We start from the raw sequence: 21,384 nt of genomic DNA on the forward strand, positions 1-21,384 counted from the left end.
CTAAATTTACAGTCACTAAATTGACAGTCAACATACTTGGAAATGGTCTTAAGCTCTCTTTCAGTCTCTTCTGAGAGGACAAATGCATTAGGGAAGAAAAAAACAAGAAGCATATGTCAAAATGTTTTCTAATTTTAGGTAAAAAGCTGAATATTCCACTGTAAATGAAAAGAATAATTTTAAAGATCTCCTGCACAATGAATACATCATGTTATTTTTCCATTCTTCCCACATGAAGCAATTTATTTTACCCATGGGAAGCTCAGGAAAATACACTTCACAGTATGTATCTCTGGTAAACAAATTTGCTGGAAGTCCAGTAAAAAGAAAAGTTTAAAACAGTAGAAAATTAAACATAATGCCTCTGATAACAGAAAATACTACACCTACAGCAAAAATGAAACCAGCACAATAGGCTGAGGGAACACCAAGGAACTTCGCACAGCAAACAGAAGACTAAACTTTCAAAGTAAAGATATTCTCGACTGCACAGTGGGAGAAAATTGCTGAGAGATGTATCCAAGCTAGTTTGTTTTAAAAATTAATTTCCCACTTGCCAGACTTGAGTCTCAAAGTACTCATGTCATATAAACAGGAATTGTAATTGCAGCAGCTCATTCCAGCTGTAGAGGTTTAGGATTTTGCTGAATTAAATAGTAAGAGGCTGGAGCTGAGCTAGACATGCCACGAGAATTAGAAAACAGCCAATATATTTGAATTTTTTTGTTGTTGTTTAAAGCTAAATATTAGCCAGTTGCTCAAGTCACAGTAAACTTATGTCACAGGCCTAATCCTGAGTTTTTCTGCATATTGTATGTTTTAAGCAAATGCTCTGTCTCTTGAAGTCTTCTTCAGCCATGTGCAACCACGTTCTTGCCATTACAGTCTCAAATGGCTTTTCAGCAAACAGTAGAAAGCCTCTCCAAATCCCTGTTCCACCTTGCAATGTTTTCCTTTATGCTTTGCAGACAATAGACAAAATACAACATGAAATAGGAACAGATGAGTATTTGGCTCATTGAACTTAAACACAACGCATGTCTCCTTTCAAGCTATTAAATGCACATTCCACAGACAGCTTGAATCTGCTACAAAAGCTGTTCATTTCTTTCCTTGCTGCAGTTCAGGTAGCCAGTATATAACTTTTCAAGCTAAAGAAACCATATGTTGGCCAGGCCTTCAAGAATTATAGCCTACCTTCTCCAAAGTAAATCGGCTTGCACAGGGCAAAAGGTTTCTGCTCAGAGGTTGTGGAAGCTTTATGCCAATAGATATCCTGTACCCTCTTTACCTCCCCCTCCATAACAGTATCAGTGATAAGACCTGTGGATAAAATAACATTGCTATAATTAAAGTTCATTTTTTAATTTGGTTGGTCAAAAGCCAGGTGCAGCAACCAAAAATGAAACTATAAATTTAGTCTATAATTCCACTATATAATCCCAGAGTTGGAAGTCTGCATTACATGACAAAATGAACTATATTAAAGTATTCAGGTGGTAGTAACTCTCACTACTGCATTTCTTTAAGATAAAGTAACCAACCTTTTGCTTCATGGATAGGGTGGCATTTCCACCTGTAGTCTTCCACACGCAGTCCAAAGTCGCTCACTCATCTCCTAGCTACAAACTTTGCTATTTGACTCCAAAAGTAGTTGTCTTCCTAACAGCTCTTGAAACTCTCCCCCACCATAGCTTAGCCCCACCAACCCCCCACTTCCTTTCACCATCTCAAGAGTTCACTCCCTCTGCATCCAAGCTTGCAATTGCCAACAGCGGGCAGTGGTTGACAGGCACCCTCTGCATCCCCTGCTCTTCCTCCCGCACTCTCTTTATACTACCTTTGAAAACAATCAGGTTTTGACAACTGATCAAATTACTGAAGGACAAATTAGTAGCAATCAACTGAATTATAATGGACCCTGGATGCACCTGGAGCTAATGCTGATGCAAGATGAAAAGCACTAGCTCAAGGTACAACCACAGCTGAGGCACATACCACTGATAACTGCAGCTCAGACCAACAACATAGTCTTTCTAATGCCAGAATGGCAATGAGAGTAAAACATTCAGTGAAAAGAAGAGAAGGATGGGAAAATATTCTGGTAAAACCTTCATCTTCTTTTATGACTTGACAAATTAATGATGGCCAGACAGAACTGCTGGAACTGAGTTTTCTTCTACAGAAATGCCAGAGAGAAGCCATACCTCACAACACATCTAAAAAAAACATCACCCAAGACAGCATACTTGGTACCCAGGTGTAAAGGCATTGCAGATCTCTCACAGTAGACCATATCCTGCCTAAATCTTCTCTGTCCCTGACGTCATACCCTTGCAAAGCCAGTCAGGAGTGCCCCTGCCTCAGTGGCCTTTGTGAAGACTTTTACATAGGTGCAGGTGAGACCCCTTCATCCTGCCAAAGTCAAAGTGTCCATTTACAGGGAGGTCTCTGTCATGCTTGCTTTTAGCCTCCTAAACTGCCAGGCAGACTCAGAGCAGTGTAAAACACAACTCATCTGCCTGGATTGAGATGCACACCCTAGCCCTTAGGAGCTCCTCAAACAGTAAAACACCACCAGTTCCCAAACACAGCCAGCTTCCTTTGTAAACACCACAGTTTGCTGTGTGCTTAGTTTCTTCAGTCTTCCCTTGCCTGGGTTCCTTTTCAAAGATATGTTTCTGCCCTCATTTTTCTTTTGCTCAAAGGGGAAATTTTCAAAGGCAGTAGTAAAGTCAGACCCTACTGGCTCTCAAGAGGGGTTAAGGGATTACTTTAGATTTGTGGCTGTAAAGAATTCCTCTGGGTCATCCATTTTTCATCTGTATACATCCTAAGCTTTTTTTTTTGACACAAACTGCACCTCTCCACTTTCTAGTTATGTTGCTTAACTACACTGACACTGATCTGGAAGATCCAAAAAAGACTGAGGATTTCTAATTTTTGGGGCCCATTAGCACAGCTTGAAAGTAAGGAAAACATGCATAGGCTCAGGTAGTCTGGATCACTGCTTGTAATGAATGATGTGTACAAAAAGAATATATGGAAGAGAATAAAGCTAAATATTAGATTATAGGATTCTTATTTTAATCTTCTCTCATTTTCTTATGATAGGCCATGAAATTTAAGTTTTAAGAGACAAAACAATCCTAGTTCAGGAGTCGGAGACCCCTTCTGCCAATTGAGAATGATTTCTCTAACCATTTTCCTGAAACTTAAAAATAAATCTGTGTCTGACCTCTTTTCTTGCATTTAAATACAACTGCTTCATGACCTCACTGTTTAAAACTGTCCCACAGGTCACAAAGAAATTTTTCACTGCAGCCAGCACTCAGAGTGACCTTCAAAGATACTGCAAGTGCAGCCAAAATTCTAAAATCTATTGAGATTGCTTAAAATAATTGAAAATTAAGCTGTCATATTTAAGGCAACAATTTTAACCCAACACTTAAAGTGGTTTGACATGGTTGAATGTGGCTAGTATAGCAATGATTCAGGTACTTTATAGAGTAAATTATTTATATAGAGGATCTCGTTTACTGCTTTCACGCTGGAGAAAATGCTGCCTTTACTGATTTAAATGCAACCTGGAGCATGGGTAAGGGGAACTGCAGCATTGCTTAAATTAATACTCTATTTGTTTTTTCACGCTCCCGTTGGGCAAAAAGAATTTATAAGTACTGGCATAGTTTAGCTAGCTCTTCATTTATTTTTTTTCTCCAGGAAAAGGCTAGGATGATGTCATTTGCCTTTATATATTTTCTCAAAGAGAAGCAAAGACAAGTCAACTTTGAAGAAGTGCATTTTTTCCACCATTGACTCCCAGGGGTACTGGTACCCAACCCTGTGGGTATTTACATAATGGCCTATCTGTGAGCTGATGGTTATCATCATGCCTTGTGGCGCCATTCCTGGCATTACTGCCCCTGGACAATGCACCACAAAATTGACCTGATGTCATTTCCTAAATGACTAGCAACTCACAATCTCTATTTGCTCTTATGAGGTACCTTTTGTCGAGGCAAAGTACTTATAGCAAGCATGAGAGGAAAATGTCTGTGTTCTTAAGCTCTACATAAAACAAAACTAAAACACAGAAAGATTGTTAAATAAGCCATTTGGTAAGAGTTCAAAGGCTATCACTTATACAAGAAACTCGATCTTACTTGAAAAATAAAGGTGTGATTTCACACAGGATACCGGCCTAGATATAGACCTTCTCCTATTGCATAACATATTATTATTTCCCATCCTTATCTTCAGTTTTTAACATGAAAGTAATGATTAACAAAACAGATGTGAACCAAACTGAAGAACTTTGGTCTTAAGCTCTGCCAGGGGAGGTTTAGGTTGGATATTAGGAAAAAGTTTTTTACAGAGAGTGATCAGACATTGGAATGGGCTGCCCAGGGAAGTGGTGGATTCACTGTCCCTGGAGGTTTTTAAGATGAGACTGGATGTGGCACTTAGTGCCCTGGTCTAGTAACCATGGTGGTGTTGGATCAAGGGTTGGACTTGATGATCTCAGATGTCTTTTCCAATCTGGTTGATTCTATGATTCTGTGACTATGAATTTGTCATTTATCAGATCGTAAACCTTATGAGGTAATTTGCTGCCTATGTATATTCTTTTTAGCATAAGGAAAGATTTGATTCTGTGCTTTTTAATTCTTTTCTATGATAATTTGAATATCTCAGTGTTAAGATGTAGATTTAAAGTTGCTGGAATTTATATGCAGCCTAGGACACCATTAGCCTTCTTTGCCACAAGTACAGATTGCTGGCTCACATTCAACTTGGTGTCCACCAGAATCCTCAGGTCCTTTTCTTCAAAGCTTTCCAGCTTTCCAGATGGGTGGCACCTAGCATGTAGTGGTGCTTAAGGTTGTCCCTCTCCAGGTGCAGGACTTTGCACTTCACCTTGTTGAACTTCATGAGGTTCCTATAGGGCCTTTCTCCAGCCTGAGAAAGTCCCTCTGGCTGGCAGAGCAATCCCCTGGTGTATCAGTCAACTCCTCCCAGTTTAGTGTCATCTACACATTCGTTGAGGGTGCTCTCACTCTGCCCCAACATCCAGATCATTAATGAAGATATTGAACAGGATTGGACCCGCTATTGACCCTGGGGCACACATACTGGTCTCCAAATAGCGTTTGTTCTGGTCTGCCCATTCTTCCAGTTTTCAATACACCTCACTGCCAGTTCATCCTGCCCACACTTCATTAGCTTTTATACTGTTGCTGTCTATTTTAGTTTCATGAATTGCATGGAATAAATCCTTATTTTTACAACTAGAAAAAAAAGCTATATTACTTTGGCATTAACATGCCACACTGCTAAACTACTGGAAGTGTAAAATTGCTAAGGTGACTGAAAGGAATTCCTCACAGCCACAGATTCCATTGTGGTTTAGCCCGTAATTTTGTTTCTTTTATTTGAGATGTTAACACATCATCTCTATTTAGATATGGCTATGCTTTAAAGTTTGCTTTCAATACTTCTTGAATTGTTATCACCAGTAGTCAAAACTTCAGCTTCAAAAAACCGCCAATATTTTAATTATTTGAAACTGATGAAAAAAAAGGGAACATGACAAATGTATGAGAAAAGAGTGTTCAATCTGACCAATGCCCAATGCCTTGGCTCTAATGAAATGTACAGGAAACATATACTAACAATGCTTTGTAAAAGAACAATTAGTAACTTTTTTTCTATCCTTCCTGCAAGCAATTAGTCTGTATGACACTATGCTTTTATTAAACACTTCATAATGCATGCAAGAAGTGCATTGCTTTTCCTGTGTAGATCATCTGTACTTCATGATACCCCTGCCTTTTTCATAGTGAAACAGATGATCTATTCCTTTTGAACACATTCAGCTCACGTGTGGCAAAGGACACTAAGTTTAAGACATTTAAGGCAGAGCCTGTGCTGAAATTCAGGACTCTCTAATCACATCATACAGAAAACATATTCATTTATTAAAATGGGCTGTGTTTTACAGCTGCTGATGAGGATGTTATGGGCTGTAATTCAAACTCTGGCTAAAGGAGTCCCAAACTGCTGATTTATGGAATTTGGAAAGCATAGCATACTTTTATGCTTTCATTGACCATCGCCGTGAATAGAGACAAGAACACTGAACTAGATGAGCACCTGGTCTAAAGCAACACAGGCCTTTCACTTGTCTTTTGATTCACAGACTCCTAATTCTTCATACTTGAGAACTAGTTTTGTAATTGAAAGCCAGCTTGTCCAGATTAGCGCAGTTGGTTAGAGCATGGTGCTAATAACACCAAGGTTGTGGGTTTGATCCCCGTATGGGCCATTCACTTAAGAGTTGGGACTTGATGATCCTTGTGGGTCCCTTCTAACTCATAATATTCCATGATTCTGTCAATATTCCATGATTCCGTCATCAAGGACCACATGCAGATCATATCTCTGAGCAACGCATACAGATTGCTTCTCAAAGAGCCAGATGCCATAAAATTGTCAAGAAAAGATGCCCTCTCACTGTACCTCCCCAACCAAGAGGCGACTGTTTCTGACTATATCAGAAATTTGTGCTTAAGTTCCAAGATTTAACTACACAATGTAACAAAAAATAATATTGATGTTATGGTTTACTGAATGAATCAGAGCTCTAGTTACTTAAGCCTCTGGATGAAAAAGCTTTCTTGTAAATCAGATATGCTTGGTCTTACAACACTTCAGCATGAGACATGAAAACTAACTAAGCAGGTCACAGGTGAACAGACTTGTTTTGAGGCTTTGCATGTGGGGCATATCCTTTCTGGAGAACAGTGCTGGAACTTTGTTAATTTGAATTCCATACACTCTTCAGCTAGTCTGCTATGACTTTATAATTATGTGAAGGCCCCCAAAAAGCCAGTTCCTGCCTGGCACCTCCTCTCTGCAAGTATACCAAAAGTCTGCTTAGCTGTGCAAGCATAAAGATGCTACATGGTACACAGGTACTACTTCACTGAAAAGTGTATTAGTCACAATAAAAGAGATGTCATCCTGAAGGCTGAAAGAACCAGAGGGTACAGCCTTTCAACACCTGAGGAAACAGAGAGTCACATGTTTAGTGTTTTTGAGAGAAATCACTCAATTTGTCACAAAAGGAAGCAGTAATAAAAAACTACTGGTGAGGGTGAAAAGCAGCCTATCTTCCAAAATCCTGGAAAATCTCGTAAAGAGTGAAATCAAAGCTTAAATAGTTGTCAGCCTCTAAATGAAGTCTTTTGAACAAAGTAGTGAATTTAATTTTACTATCTTTTGATTCTCAAAGTTGCTAATTGTTTTGATCACTCTGTGATGCTGTTTTTCAAAAGAGAACTCTAAACATCGTGGCCTTCACTGGTCTTCTCTCTTAAATGAGTTTCATGAGATCCCAACGCCCACCCCACAGATATAAGTGAAGCAGGACAAAGTAAGACAAATGAACAAGTTTTCTTGCCAACCGTATTAATGTACTGGGATTCTGTACAGTGAAAGTAAAGTAAGTTTACCAAGATGTGCCTTATCAATCACTCTGAACAGGACTGACACCAAACCCAAGTTGGTTCGGATCTGTCTTCAGTGTAGCAAAATCTGAAGGAGGCAGTGTGAGCTTGAGTCAAACTGGCACTTCCGTCTTTACTTCATTAGGCAAAATAAAAGCTTACCAAATCAGCTATATGGAAAGCCTTTCCAGACTACAGAATTCCTGGAGACTCTTCTTTGAGAAAGAGATGTTTTTTTCAGCAAACAGGCCCATATATGGGGTATTCACACTGCTGAACCTTTTGCACCTAACAGAGCTGCCTCAGCTGGGAGGCTGGACTTTGACTCTATACTTGATGAAGACAGACTAGGTCAATGAAGACTGACAGAGCAAGATTCAGAGCAGGAATCTAGCTTATGTTCTATCACACTTGCAAAAAATGCTGTCAACTTTCTCCCATGACTGAGCTGTAAACTTATTTTTCTTTCAACAATCTAGGGGAATTCCAGTGAGGCATTAGGCAAACTGCCTTCTCTGAAAAGTTTGTCCAATTTATGCTGAAATACATAGACATATTTTTACACTGTGATTTTGGCAAAAAAAACCACTGTCCCTAGGTTTAAAAGGTGCATGAAAGGACTTTCAAGGGCAAATTGTCTGATAAAGCATCCCATGCAAAAATTATGTAAAGAGCAATCTCAAAGTAATTTAAACATCATATCACTAACAGAATCAGAAATTTAACTTGGTCTACTTAGCTTCATTGCTTGGTTTGAATGAGTCTTGCAACCACGATTTTTTAGCATTTTTGCATGAGGTTTTGTGAGAGAGTTTCGAACAGTAGCACTATTACTGTATCTTCAAAAGTCAAATAGAAAGTAAATGTTTACAATTTTTATTTCCAGAGTTTGGTGTAATTAAAATGAGACTATTTAAGCAGCTAGCACCTGAATTGCAAATTTTTAAGTTTCAACACAGTCCTTTGTTAGAAAGGAAATCAGGTAACAGCTTGCATTAGCTGATGCACTAGCTACTAAGTGACAAAGCTTTATGCTTCTGTCTGTCTGTTCCCTCCACACTTTTTTTTCTCCTCTTCTACTGAAAAGGAGCTGTGAGCCTGTGCAACTAGGCAGACAAAGAGCAAGGAAACTTAAATAGCCAAGAGATATGCAGTTAATGCCCTTGGTGAGTAAAGTTTTGGTGCTTCTCCACATGATTCTCATGTTGGCCACAGCTGAAAAGACAGTTCCAGAAATGTGAATATCTACAGAATCCATTAAAACAAGGTTCAAAATCAGTTGTCAGCTTCCCCCATCTACTCCTCTATAATTACTTTCAACTGAAGACAGTTATTGGGCATAGGATAAAACCTCCAAAATGCAGCCTATGCTATTAGGATTTCGTCTGTTTACAGGAGCTACTTTATTCTACTCAGTTATTTCCACTGTTTAGACCCACTGGAAATAGCGATTTCTCCCTTTATTCCCAAACACCGATGCTAACACTAATGCAATTCAGAAACTCATGGCTTAAAATAGAGAGCAACAAATTTTTAAAAATCTCCACAAAGATGTAAGATCAACACTTGCAACTTCTGTTCCACATTAGAAAATCACAGGCTTACTACCCACTGTTGTCAATCTTTTCCCACCCTTGGCATTCAGCTACCATGACCTGTAACTGTGAAAGGCACTATTAGTTGCTTGTTAGCAATTCACAGTTAGTATCTTCAGTTAGTTTTTTACCACATCTTTTGCTTAGAAAAAACAGAACATAAATAACAATGAAACAAAACAAAACTCTTGGAGGAGCATTTCCAGAATGCTGTAACTGTAGGTATAACAAGCCTCGGCTCATCTCAAGGCCACAAAAAGTTAACTCTCCTCTGAAAGACCTGACATAAAGATTAGGCATAGAGCTTAACGATGCTTGGTAAGAGAATGGCAAGCAGAAGGGATGTGATTTTGGATTCAGATGAGGAGACAGCACTGTGAAGGGGGATATAAAGAGTAAAAGGATAATAAGCTCACAAATAGGTCCATAGCAAGCAATTGGGAAGTAAATTGGTGAAAGAAATTGGCAAGGAAGAAAGTGAGCCAAAGGGGGGCAATACAAGAAATACTTGTGACATTTGGAGATCATTACCCTCCATACCCCATATGGCTCCTGAAACTCCCCATCAAACAGCTACCCCTGTCTTTTCTCCTATCAAGTCTACAGAAAGGATGAGACCTCCTGCATTTCTTACAGCAGAAATTTCTGTAACGGAATTACATTTTTTGACTCTTCTGCTGAATTATGATGCCAGGGGCTATGGTTTCTGTTTCTATCTCATCTTGCTGTTCAAGAGCTCTTTAAATCACAAAAAAGGGATAATATTAATGCAAAAAAAAAAAAAATAAAATCCCCAACGTCCCTGCAAAACACTCAAATACTCAAAATTCAAGCATAGCAGGTTTCTTGTGTGACCATAATTCTGCATTCTGATACAGGGTTAATATTCAGACTGGATAATTATACGTCACATTTACAGCAGATACTTTTCTTATTGAGTAAGAGCTTGAGTGTGGGGACAGATTCAGAAGAGAATTTTCCAGAACTGGTATCAAAAAGTCATACCAACTTGCATAAAACCAAATTTACATCAGAATACATTTTCCAATGGAAACAACAGCAGAAGATGTTATTTCAATTTGATGGCTTCACATCCCCACAATTTTGAATATTTTGAATGTTTATACAAATAGCATCACATTCATTCCTCCTCTTTTTCTTCTTGTGGATTTACACTAATGCAGAATTATTAAAACAAGTGGAAGTCTTGGTAACAGAAGACTTCTGTTTTCAGAGCTGACTTTCAAAACAATAAGGAGAAAATCACCATCTTAACTTTTCCCATGAAGTTGTACATTGAACAGATACAAATATGCAGCCACACTGAAACATTTATTCTCCCAAAATTAGCATTATTACTTTATTTTGTGATTCATTACAATCTGAAAATCCAATAGTCAAAAAAAATAAACTAGGTATAATGTTAAAGCATTTTACAAGCAAAATACTTTACTGTTGCCTTTTCAATTTGCATAGGGTGGGATAAGTGTATTGGTTAAAGAATATACATACAGAAGAACAATACCATAGTTCATCAAACTGTACTGCAGAGTGTTACGTTCCTGTGAGTGAACAGTACTCAAACAGCTATAATTGTCAATGGAAAACCATACACTTCAACATTAACAAGGCTGCCTTCCCATGACCATGATGCATCATGAAGGCTACAAGCCACTGGTTTCTTTTCTTACTGGTTTCTTTTTTTCTACTTTAAGAAATTAAAGAGTTAAACAAGCCAGAATGCATCTATCTATGCTCATTTCTTTTCTACCTGAACAAAGGCCAGTACAGAGAGAGGGAATCTTTAAAGTCAGCTTCTGAAAACGCTTATAGTAATGTCTGTCCCTCATATTTTTAGTCTCATGGAGTGAGCAAGCTTAGAGCTTCATCCATACATCTCTATTATTATGGTGCATCCAGGTAAAAAACTGTATTTTTTCACTATGTAGAAACAAACTGAAATGAGATCACGTTTCTTTCCCACTATAACCACATCTCTGTTCCTTCAGCCGTACACATCTGGCTTTAAAGTCTCACAAAGCTAAAAAATAGTTGATCTAGGCTGTAATAAAAAAAAAAAAAAAAATATTAAATACCTTTGGTAAAAATAGATATATTTAACAAGTTTAGAAAAGCAAATAGTTATACTGTCAAAAGGAGAATATAAAAATGTACACAATAAAAAAATAACAAACAAACCAACCAAAAATCATCAGCCATAGTACTGAGAATAAAGGCGATGTTCTTTTCAATGTTTTCTTCCTTAGATCATGTTATTGTCCAGTCTTCCTTCTAAAAGGCAGGAGCTTTACTAGAGTGTATGGAAAAAATCCAGTCCTTCCTACCAGCATTAGAGAAATTAAGTATAATTCGGAGCAAGACGGTCTGTTTTAGCCCAAGTTTATACAACAGAGAACGCTTTGATTTAGAGTACATAGGCATAGCTGAACACAGAAAGAAAGATGTCGGGTGTTTTCAACCAGAGGCGAGGTGCACTGGAGCTGTAGAAATGAGATGGCCAGCAGAATCAAGTCTCCATGATGTCAGCCTTCTAACTCTATTTCTACTCCTAAATTATAAATCCATGTATTGTCAAGAAAATTGTGGGGATAACAACAATACATATATTTTAAATCCCTCATTGATGCCTTTCTCCCATCCTTTCACTGGGCCTCCAAACAGAGCTGTCACACAACATATAATCCCAGTTTGGCTTCTCCTGTTTTTAGAGATCACTGTAAATCTTGAAGATGGAAGATCCCCAAAGCAAACAACTGAGATTACAGAAGGAGATAATGCACAAGCCCCATAATAGAATCAGCCATTGATTGAATGTGCTTTGAAAGAAAACAGCACAATTGAATCATGTTTATCCTTCAGTATTCCCTTTGCAAACACAGTCACACTCCTCGTGGTGTTCCAAGGGTACATCTGTCAATGATTTATGCAATCCCCGGACACCAATCCTTGGTTTCAGCTGAAGAACCTGAAGGGGAAGAAGTCAAGCATCAAGAAAAGAGTAGGTGTTTCATCACACACCTAGACTATGAGCTAGATTGCACTCGAAACACGCTGGATGACAGGAAGCATATTAAACAAAAATTCTTCATTAATTCCACCTCCTTATTACTATTTTTTGTTTTACCTCAAGCCTTTTACAAAATTGATTAAATCTTGTTGAACATGATTAAATCATGGTGCTATACCAAAGAAGAGTCTTGCAGTTTCAGATTTCTACCTAATTTTATTTAAGAGCTAATAGTAGAATTACCCAATTAGATAATTCTATAATAAGTAATTGTAGTTATAGATTTATAGCAATGGAAATGGACAAATATCCATTTCTCCATAAAGCTGGCATCTATCAGTAGAGAAAGCAGAACAAAAGGTATGGTTGTGATGTGTTTGAACTGCACTAGTAAACAAATACCTCAGAAACTAATTAATAGTTGCGCAGAATAGTATTTTAACAAGCAGATACTACTTTTTTCAATTTAATACCTAATTAAAATGCTAAAAAATGTATTTACGGGGTAATACATAAAATATTATAGAATTAATATTGGTGCATTCCTTTAGTAAAAACAAACTCTTTAACTGGCTTTCAGTATTTCCAAACATGCAAGTGTAAAAAAGGCGTGTACCTCATGGTATTTTTTGGTGACTTTTGTTGGCACACATTGGCACTCATTGCAGTTCTGTTGACAACAGGCACAGTTTCCGCCACAACGTTTAACCAGGAGACACAATGGCCAGAAGATGGTGTCAGTTCGCTTCAGCTCCTCCCTCAGTGACACTGAGAAGTTGCGAGGAGTACAACTATACAGCCGCACCTCCTCCTTTAGGAGGTTGAGATCAACCACTGCAAAAAGACAAAGAAACTGATGCTTTTCTGATTCACAATCCAAGTTCATTGGTAGTAAACCAACTTCAGCAGTGAAGAACCCCTGAGGAAGATTCACTTTTGTGCTGGTGGTACAGGTTCAGCACAAAAGTATAATACTGCAGTTATATGAATACCATGAAACCTAAATGGAATGATCGCTGCATAGTAATAGTCACCAATTATTTTATAACTCTGGCAAAGTTGGCTCAAATTAAACAAAGCAAGCTTTGGCTACTATGTTCCAGTATATGTTTTATAAAATCAACCTTAATGGAATTCTTTTTGTTCATACTAATACTCTGAGCTCTAGTGTTGCTATTCTATAATCATTTTGGATTGGACAAAAACACAGCAATTCAGAATCCTGCAAAATTTCAAAGATGTTTTAATTCATTTGCGTAAAGCATTCAAACTTGCTAAATTTTCAATTATTGCTTCGTTGCAAGGGTGATGTAAGTATAAGAAAGAATCAAACCATTTATATCTAAGCAGAATTTTTGGACTAAGAACTTCAAGAACTTGTCATCATCAGTGAATTCTGTGCAGAATAAATAAGTGCACAAGACTGTACCTATGTAACTATTATTAGGCTCCATTTTCCCCTCCTCCTTCATAGCAGCATATATGTGAATTTCTGTTGTTTCTGTAGGTTTTATTTTCTCTTGATGTGTCTTAAAAAAAAGTTCCTCCTTGTAAGCACCTAAGTTGAAGTGCAAGTTAAAGATATTAATTTTTGGCACCAGTTTCCCTATAAACTGGTTCCACTGTATCACAATAGTTTTACTATTCCAGTGGTTGAACAGCAAGCTCATGAAAAGCTCTGAAACAGGACAAGCTCCTTTAGGTTCACCTTAGCTGCACAGTCAAGAAATAACAGGCTTTGAAAGAAGCAGTTAAAATTGAAAGAAAAAAAAAAAGATAAACACTGAAAAAAAACACTGAAAAGCAATGTAAATTGATTTATTTCAGAAAAGTCAGATTATAATAACCATGATCTGGGATATTTTATCTGAACTGTTTTTCTCCAAACCTATCATTAAAGAACAGAAGTAATGTCTAATTCACAGGGATACTTTCTCTGGTAAAAAAAAAAAGAAAAATAGAAAAAGAAAACCCGATGATGACGTGGCTACTCAGATGGCTGAAACAGAAGCCTCAAACAAAGTGGAAAAGATCTTTAATCAACTGCTTTTGAGCTAAATCAAAAAGAAATCAGGGAAAAAATATCGCAGTGCATTGATATTACTTTTAAAAATACTTTCTATTTGTTGTTATCCATTCATAAATAAAAAGATATGCAATAAAGCTAAAACGAGTTTTTGATCTTAATCACCTTCTAGAGAAATACTTTTTTTTTCTCTCTACTTACTATATAAAGAGTCTCTAGAGGTCATCAAGGAGAACTTCAGCCTATCAAGGCAAGATAACACTTCTTAATTTTATTTAAACACATAAGAAACAAAGAGAATTTAGAAGCTGCTAGTAGAAATGCTCATTGGTACTATCCCAGGAGTAGATCTTTGGGAAGGAATTTTAGTCCACGCTTCTTCAAACAGTTCTTCTGCAGACCATATCCATATACTGGCATCCATAAGTAAGGATTAATTTCGAAAGGTCAGTTAAACATGCTAAAGCCTTTTCTCTCCTTGCACTTACAGTGAATGCCAAGCTGGGGCACTTCATTCCATCACTATCAGGTTAACACAGGCTCCTAAATAAACAAACTGATTTTTAAGAGTGGGGAGTGCGTACTAACTCCAATACAGTTACTGATAGGACATCAGCCTGCCTCCCACACTGCAAGAGCATTCCTTGGAGAAGGGAGCAAAGAAAAAGAGAGACAAAACTTCCGGGGGAGAGATTCACTGTGAGAAATCAGAAATTATTTAAGCTCTTCTGATCAGCTAATAGCTCTAGGCTGAGTCATTTAGAGGGTGGACATGTCTACCTCCATTAATCAAGGACTATACACAGGAATGGAGTACTTCTTTCTTATGTTACATTTTTAAACATATAATAACTGAACTGTCTGAATGAGGATAAAATGCCTAAAGCACAATGTGAGAAATGCTAGTTCTACTAACACTTTCTACTGGTAGATTGTTTCTGCAGAGACTGATATGCTTGGAACTGTGAATTTGAAGAAGCTAAGCCTACGTGCTGCTCAGCCCTTCACCATGAGACATTGAAAGTGGAAGCTGAGCACTGACAGCTCTTCCAGCAAGCCCACCAACCAGTGGGAAAGAGATGCCTGCCTTCTGGCAGCCCCCAGTGGAATGCACCAATTTCCCAGTGCTAGCTGTAGTTATAACATAGAGAAAAGGGCAATGCACTAAAATAAGCAGTGTGTTACACATTCTGTCACAAAATTGAAATGAATTTGAACTGAACCTCTCAGACATGCAGACATGAATTTTAAAAGGGTTCTGTGGAAAGCACAAAGTCAACTCTTAGCAGATATATTTCAGTGTGCCATACTGTTACAACAGGCTTCAGAAGAGATGAACAAATGTCATATTTGATTTTCATGCTTTAAAATGTATTAAGGTATATTGCTATGATACTTCACAATGAACCCTTGCCCTACCTTATGTAATTCAATTTCATTAAAAGGTCTGTGGCAAATTTATCTAGTGCTTATATAATCACTTCTTTGAAGTGTGTGAATGAAGCTGTTATTTTTTCAAAGAGTAGCTGTCTGTTCAAAATTTATTTTAACACACTGTGGGCATGAAGCTAGATGAGAGAATGTATATATTCCCTTAAAAGTGTTTACTTAACCACAATAAAAGGTTATGTGGATTTCCCAAGTGCACTGAGTTACAGTACCTGTTATAATGTGAACATTTAAACACTCCTTCAACTTGGCTTCCACTCATGTATCATGTCTGACACAACAGTCAGAGTTCCTTTGTCTAGCACTAGCTCAGGAGGAATAGAAGGCTCTGCAGTAGCATATAAATGAGAAACACTAAAATAAAAATAAAGTGAGAAGGAAAAAAAGGGAGGAAAAAATGTAAATATAGGTAGGTCTACAGTAAAGTGTTCGTCGAAATTGTGCCTTCACTGGCACATACAACTGAACTAATCCATGTTCACATCAGCCTGAAATTAACTGTGTTCTGCAATTGGCAATGCAATGGTCTGGCATCTTCTGGGACATGTATTGAGTCCCTCGGGAAACTTCTTTCCCAAAACATTTTTCCAGCTGGATGCTGTTCTCAAAGTCAAGGAAACAAACTAAATTCTGGTTGGGGCACTTGTGCGTGAGCACAGATAGCAGCAGGATGGTTTTCATTCCTAAGCACTTCGGAGATGTTCCTGGGAGTGTTAAGTTTTTTACTGGCTTCTACAACAGTAGTTGTTACAAAATCCCAAACAAGAAGTAAAAAAAAAAAAAAAAAAAAAAAAAAAAAAAAATCACATAACTATATGAAAAAAGCATTTGCTAAGGACTATGGTTTGACTGTGACTATTTTTCCTTTTTGAGCAGGCTTCAGAATATGATCTAATGATTACAGATTTCAGTGGGAAGCAATGGGATAATGTTTTTGCACAGCAAAATATATTTTATTTTTAAGTATGCTTAATATTATAAAAGAATTTAGGACTATGTTTAGACATCAAAGCCTCTGAATTGGTGCGTCTTCGTTCCTGGCTAGAAGTTTCTGGACACATTTTATCCAGAGAAAACATCAGAGGCAGTTCTGTGGAATTTAGGTTGTCTAAATATAGCCTTTTTCATACAAGTTATTAAGTAGGAGTAGAGGACACTTCTCTACTAAAGTAACATACACTTTTAATTACATGTTCATGAAAGCAGGACAGTAATTTAGCTTTTACATTGAAACATTGCAAAAATGAAACTGATCTAATCATAGAATCAAAGAGTTTGAGAAAACCCAAAAATTTTAGGGCATGCACTTCTCCCAAACATTTCTTAAAAAGCTTTTGAAATACAGCAAACATGCTACTTGATGAAATAACATGCGGGAGAGAGGAAAAAAAAAAAAAAGGTTTGCTTTTTCTCTCTCTTGAATAGACCTAACAGTTAATACTATGTCATCTCAACTGGACAAATTTTTCACCTCAGGCTATTACATTACAGACTCCATAATGCAGTCTGAGGGTGGTCTCTTTAAGATAAATGTGGCAATACCATGCTATGTTTATTCAGTGGAAAAATCTATTTTAGCATCTAATTAGAAGTCTTTAAAAGATTTACTCTGATAGTTTCTTTCTGAGATATGTCTTGCAAGGAGTTGCTTTTGTCTATACAGATGTTATCCAACACCTGCATTTCAGTTTATGTAAGTTTTCACAAACTACATTTTGTTTTTCTCCCAGTTATTGTATGCTTATGACATACATTTGGCAAATACCAAATCTCTTTAATTAAGGAAGTGTTAAATGACTATCTGAGAGGTATGGTCCATTGCTGAGAGCTTTTAAAGATATTTCCTCCTCTCTGGTTCTTGATTTAGCTGCTGTGTGCACAGCTGTAGCAACGCAGGTAGAGTACAAAGGTTGATCTCTAGGCTCTGATCCAAGAATTAGCTGTCAAAATCTTAAATTTGAGTTATGAAAGGTTTTACTTCCTCTCTTTTCTTGCTGATCAGATGATAATCTAGTCTACATCTGTCAACAGAGAAGTCTATTCAGTTTTGCTCATATGTTTTCATGCCGTATGGTGGGCAAGGAAAGTGATATTGCCTGCATGCTATCTATCCACACAGAATCCATAAACATGATATAGTGGGTAGCATCTCAATGATATATGGTAGGAAATTCATGAGTGTCAAAGGCAGATGGAAGAAAATGTCTTGCTGAACAATAGCTCTACAAGTTTTGAAAACATAACCTACTTTACAACTGATGAAGTTGACAACTGCATGACAAACCAGACATGGACACAGGGATTTCATAAGATATCATCAAAGAGAGACATTTAGGTAATTGCTCTCAATTTATTTCACGTAGAGACTGGAAAAATTCTAAGGAAATAAACCACTCGTTCACACAATACAGTAAGAAATTACCAATGTCAAACAAAAAATAAAGTTTTGCCCTCCATAATAAAATAAACCCACGAAGTTCGATTATGTTACCCCATCAAGATGCCCTGTTACTTTGTGGAAATAAAGATCTCCCAGGTTCCCTATAGGAAACTACCTTGTTTACTTCCTTTTTTTTATCCCCATTTGCTGTTTTATCCTGCTAAATTCCTTTAAGTTTTGAGTTTAGTCATTGTCGCTTTTCAAATAATACAATGGTGAGAACAGCTAACAACAATGATAACTGCTGTGTTTCTAACATATTCCTTTCTTGAAACTAAAACTTAAGGTGAAGAATGTTCTTAATTACTGTTTTTTTATAAAGAAATGATACATGTAGAAAGCTGCAAGGCCAGACAGAAGAGTAATTTACCTCTTGATTTCCTCCCATGAATGTACGCCTTTCCAAGAAGTTGCCACGTTGGCCTGTACAAATCCTCCAAATCCAGTTGCCACCGATCTGGTTCAAGATACCGGATAAGGTCTTCCACAGTACTAAATCCAGCAACGGCATTGTTTAACACATCTAATGGTAAAGCTGATGGGGGGAGCAAGGATGGGCTAGGTGCTTCTGTGTGGTGCTGCAATCAAAGCCAAAAGAGCACCAGTCAGAGGGTTAATGGATCTGCTTTGACAAAGTGCTATATTTTATGGAGTTACATAGCTGGGAAAGTTTATAAATGGCTAGCTTGTTCCAAAGTACAGTTTATCTAATAAGACAAATGACAAGAGTCAGAAAGTACCTTATTATTCTTTAGCAATAATTGTAAACAAACTTCTTCTACACAGTTTTTCTACTTATATTTGTAGCATTGCAGCTAGCATGCCACTACACCCGTCCTTTGAAAATGTTCGTTGAGTGACAGACGGGACTTAAGAAATAGAACAAAGAGTGATTTGAAAATGTGGCCCCACTACAGACAATTACTGTAACCCTCTAGAAATCTGACACATTTCACAATCTGCCTTTCCTCGGAAACTTAGCTACAATCTTTGTCTTCTTGTCCTTCAACGTAAAATGTGAACATACCATAGTACAAAGACATAGATAAAAAAAGTGCTCCAGTTGTGTTTCATACAGTGCTAAGAATTATGTGTCTGAATAAACAATAATGAACAGAGTAATAACAACATCTAGCATAACTAAAATAATGTTCCAAATTAACTCGAAAGTACTTAAATGCTGAAATTGAGTACTGAAAAAGTCTATGTACTTTCCCACAGCACAAATCTCACTGACAAACTCACTGAATCGGGAGTACTTAGTCATAGAAAATTCAAGCAAAGTGAGGCTTTTCTTTTTGCTCACTTTACAATCCATTTCAAAATTATACATTGATTTGTACTTTCAAAAGAATAAAAACAGGCAGAAAGGGAAGACTAAGTAGGAAGCTGCTTTTGCAGCACCGTAAATTCCTTTAGGCTTTTATATACAGACTTCACTACAGACATTATGTCCACAGTACTGCACTAGAGCAATTCACCTGGATCATGTAAGAAAGATGAAGAAAAATTTGAACATACTGCTGATTTAGGGGATGGGAAGGATAAGAATATGTGTGTTTCTAAATATATATATATATTTAAAAATCCTCATACCACTTAGTGTCAAAATGGCACTCTCAGTACTGTAATGTAAGGTGTATATATACTATAATTTTTTCCATCTATAGTGTCAGATCAATGGTAGTCATTTACCTTTTCAAAATGATCAGGGAAATTTATGAGAAAGTAAAGAGTTATGCTGAAAAAAAAAAGATTTTGGAAAATAATCCTTGCAACATTACACACTAAACAGCAGTTTTCTAAAATACATATGGCTGTGATACATGACATATCAATAATAATATTTTCTTTTTTTGTCCTCTCAATACTAATATATATGCATTTTTGGTTTCAGCTAAAAGTGTGTCTGAAAGAGCAGCAAATGGAAGTAACCATCATGGCCTTCCTATTTTTTGCTTCAAGCTTTTTCTCTCTCTAACTTCAAGAAATGCAATCACTAGAATGATTTGTGCTGCTTTTTAACTGTGAGTCCTGCAAAAATAATACAAAATGTAGGTCTAGTGGGCTGCTACTATTAACTTTAACATATTTTCATCTCGCTAATCATTTCCAATAGAGTTAGTAAAGAAGTTGTTTCCCATTCTGGAGGTTTCAAAACATTAAAATATTTCTCTTCCTCTTCCATCCATTACCCACATTAAAAATAGTAACATGCTGATCCATCTATTAGGTTATGATAATAAAGTAACAGATTCTGGTCTATAATTTAAATAGTTGCTCTTAGCAAAATATGCTGCTCAGCAAGCTTCAAAACAGTGATGTGACACCGTAATTCAGATGGTCAAAAAAATAAACATTCCAAAATTTTTCTTCCTGTTTTTCTGCATGATGATGTATTTGCAACAGTCACATTTCCTGGTTTCAAGGTGTAGGGTTTTGCTAAGGTGAAAAACAAAATCTGTGGTAGAATCACATGGTAGAACTAGCACCTGACAGAAAAAAAACCCAAACCAAAACAAAACAATCTTCTATTTTGTTTCCAGCTGAAGAAATTACTTCAGTGTCTCACTGCTACTGGGATTAAAACCTGTTGGATCCCAGATAAAAATGCATTGGTCTAGAATCTATTTCTATATTCACACCTTAAAACATGTACACCAAGCAATACATGTATAGCAAGTAACCCATCAATTTATGGTACTCTGGATTCAATTGACATTTGCCTGAGCTAGAATGATACTAAGATATGGTGAATCATTGCACAGTGGTAACACAATTAAAGTTGCCATCACTTCCTTATCATTCTCACAGCAAAAAAAAACGTGAAGAAAAAGTAACTGAAGCAGTAATATTACACAACTTGGAAGATGAATGTTTTGGAATAAAGTCATTAGAATCTCAAGATTAAGAGTGTTTTTTTCCCAATAATCTTTAAAGTTAGTAAACCTAAATTACAGTTACAATGTACCAAAGATTAGAAAGATAGCTGATATCATAAAGCTATAAATGCTGTAAATTATATTATGACATAACAACCTTTATGAAATCTCAATAAATTGTTTTATATAAATGGTAATTCCAATTATACTTTACATTGTTTTTACTTGCTAATAGGTAGTAATTATTTTATAATTTAAATTTTTTGGACAGAACATCCAGTGCAGCATAAAGAGTACTCCTTTCTTTTACTAAACTTATATATTAGAATTTTATACAATTTATAATTACACTCAGCTTTCTCAGTTTGTTTGTCTTCTGTAGGCAATATTTACACATATAGTAAAGTTTTACTCTCAGAATAGAAAACAGGAGAAATGACCTAATGCAAGAAA

At 36.8% G+C, this 21,384-nt stretch overlaps 1 protein-coding gene across 2 annotated transcripts in view; it reads right to left on the minus strand.

Annotated features, from left to right (window-relative positions):
* Window positions 1-10,441: 10,441 nt before the first annotated feature.
* PDGFC (platelet derived growth factor C) overlaps window positions 10,442-21,384 on the minus strand; it is a 125,199-nt gene continuing 114,256 nt past the window's right edge. For both annotated transcript variants that reach the window (XM_017806029.1, XM_017806030.1), the window contains exons 5-7: window positions 18,420-18,627; window positions 12,751-12,968; window positions 10,442-12,092 (exon numbers count right to left, since the gene is read on the minus strand). In XM_017806029.1, coding sequence (XP_017661518.1) covers window positions 11,976-12,092; window positions 12,751-12,968; window positions 18,420-18,627 — 543 coding nt within the window. In that variant the 3' untranslated portion in view covers window positions 10,442-11,975. The remainder of the gene's footprint in view (window positions 12,093-12,750; window positions 12,969-18,419; window positions 18,628-21,384) is intronic.

This window comes from Lepidothrix coronata, unplaced genomic scaffold (genome assembly GCF_001604755.1).
Source record: "Lepidothrix coronata isolate B3197 unplaced genomic scaffold, Lepidothrix_coronata-1.0 Scaffold13, whole genome shotgun sequence".
Lineage (NCBI taxonomy): Eukaryota > Metazoa > Chordata > Aves > Passeriformes > Pipridae > Lepidothrix > Lepidothrix coronata.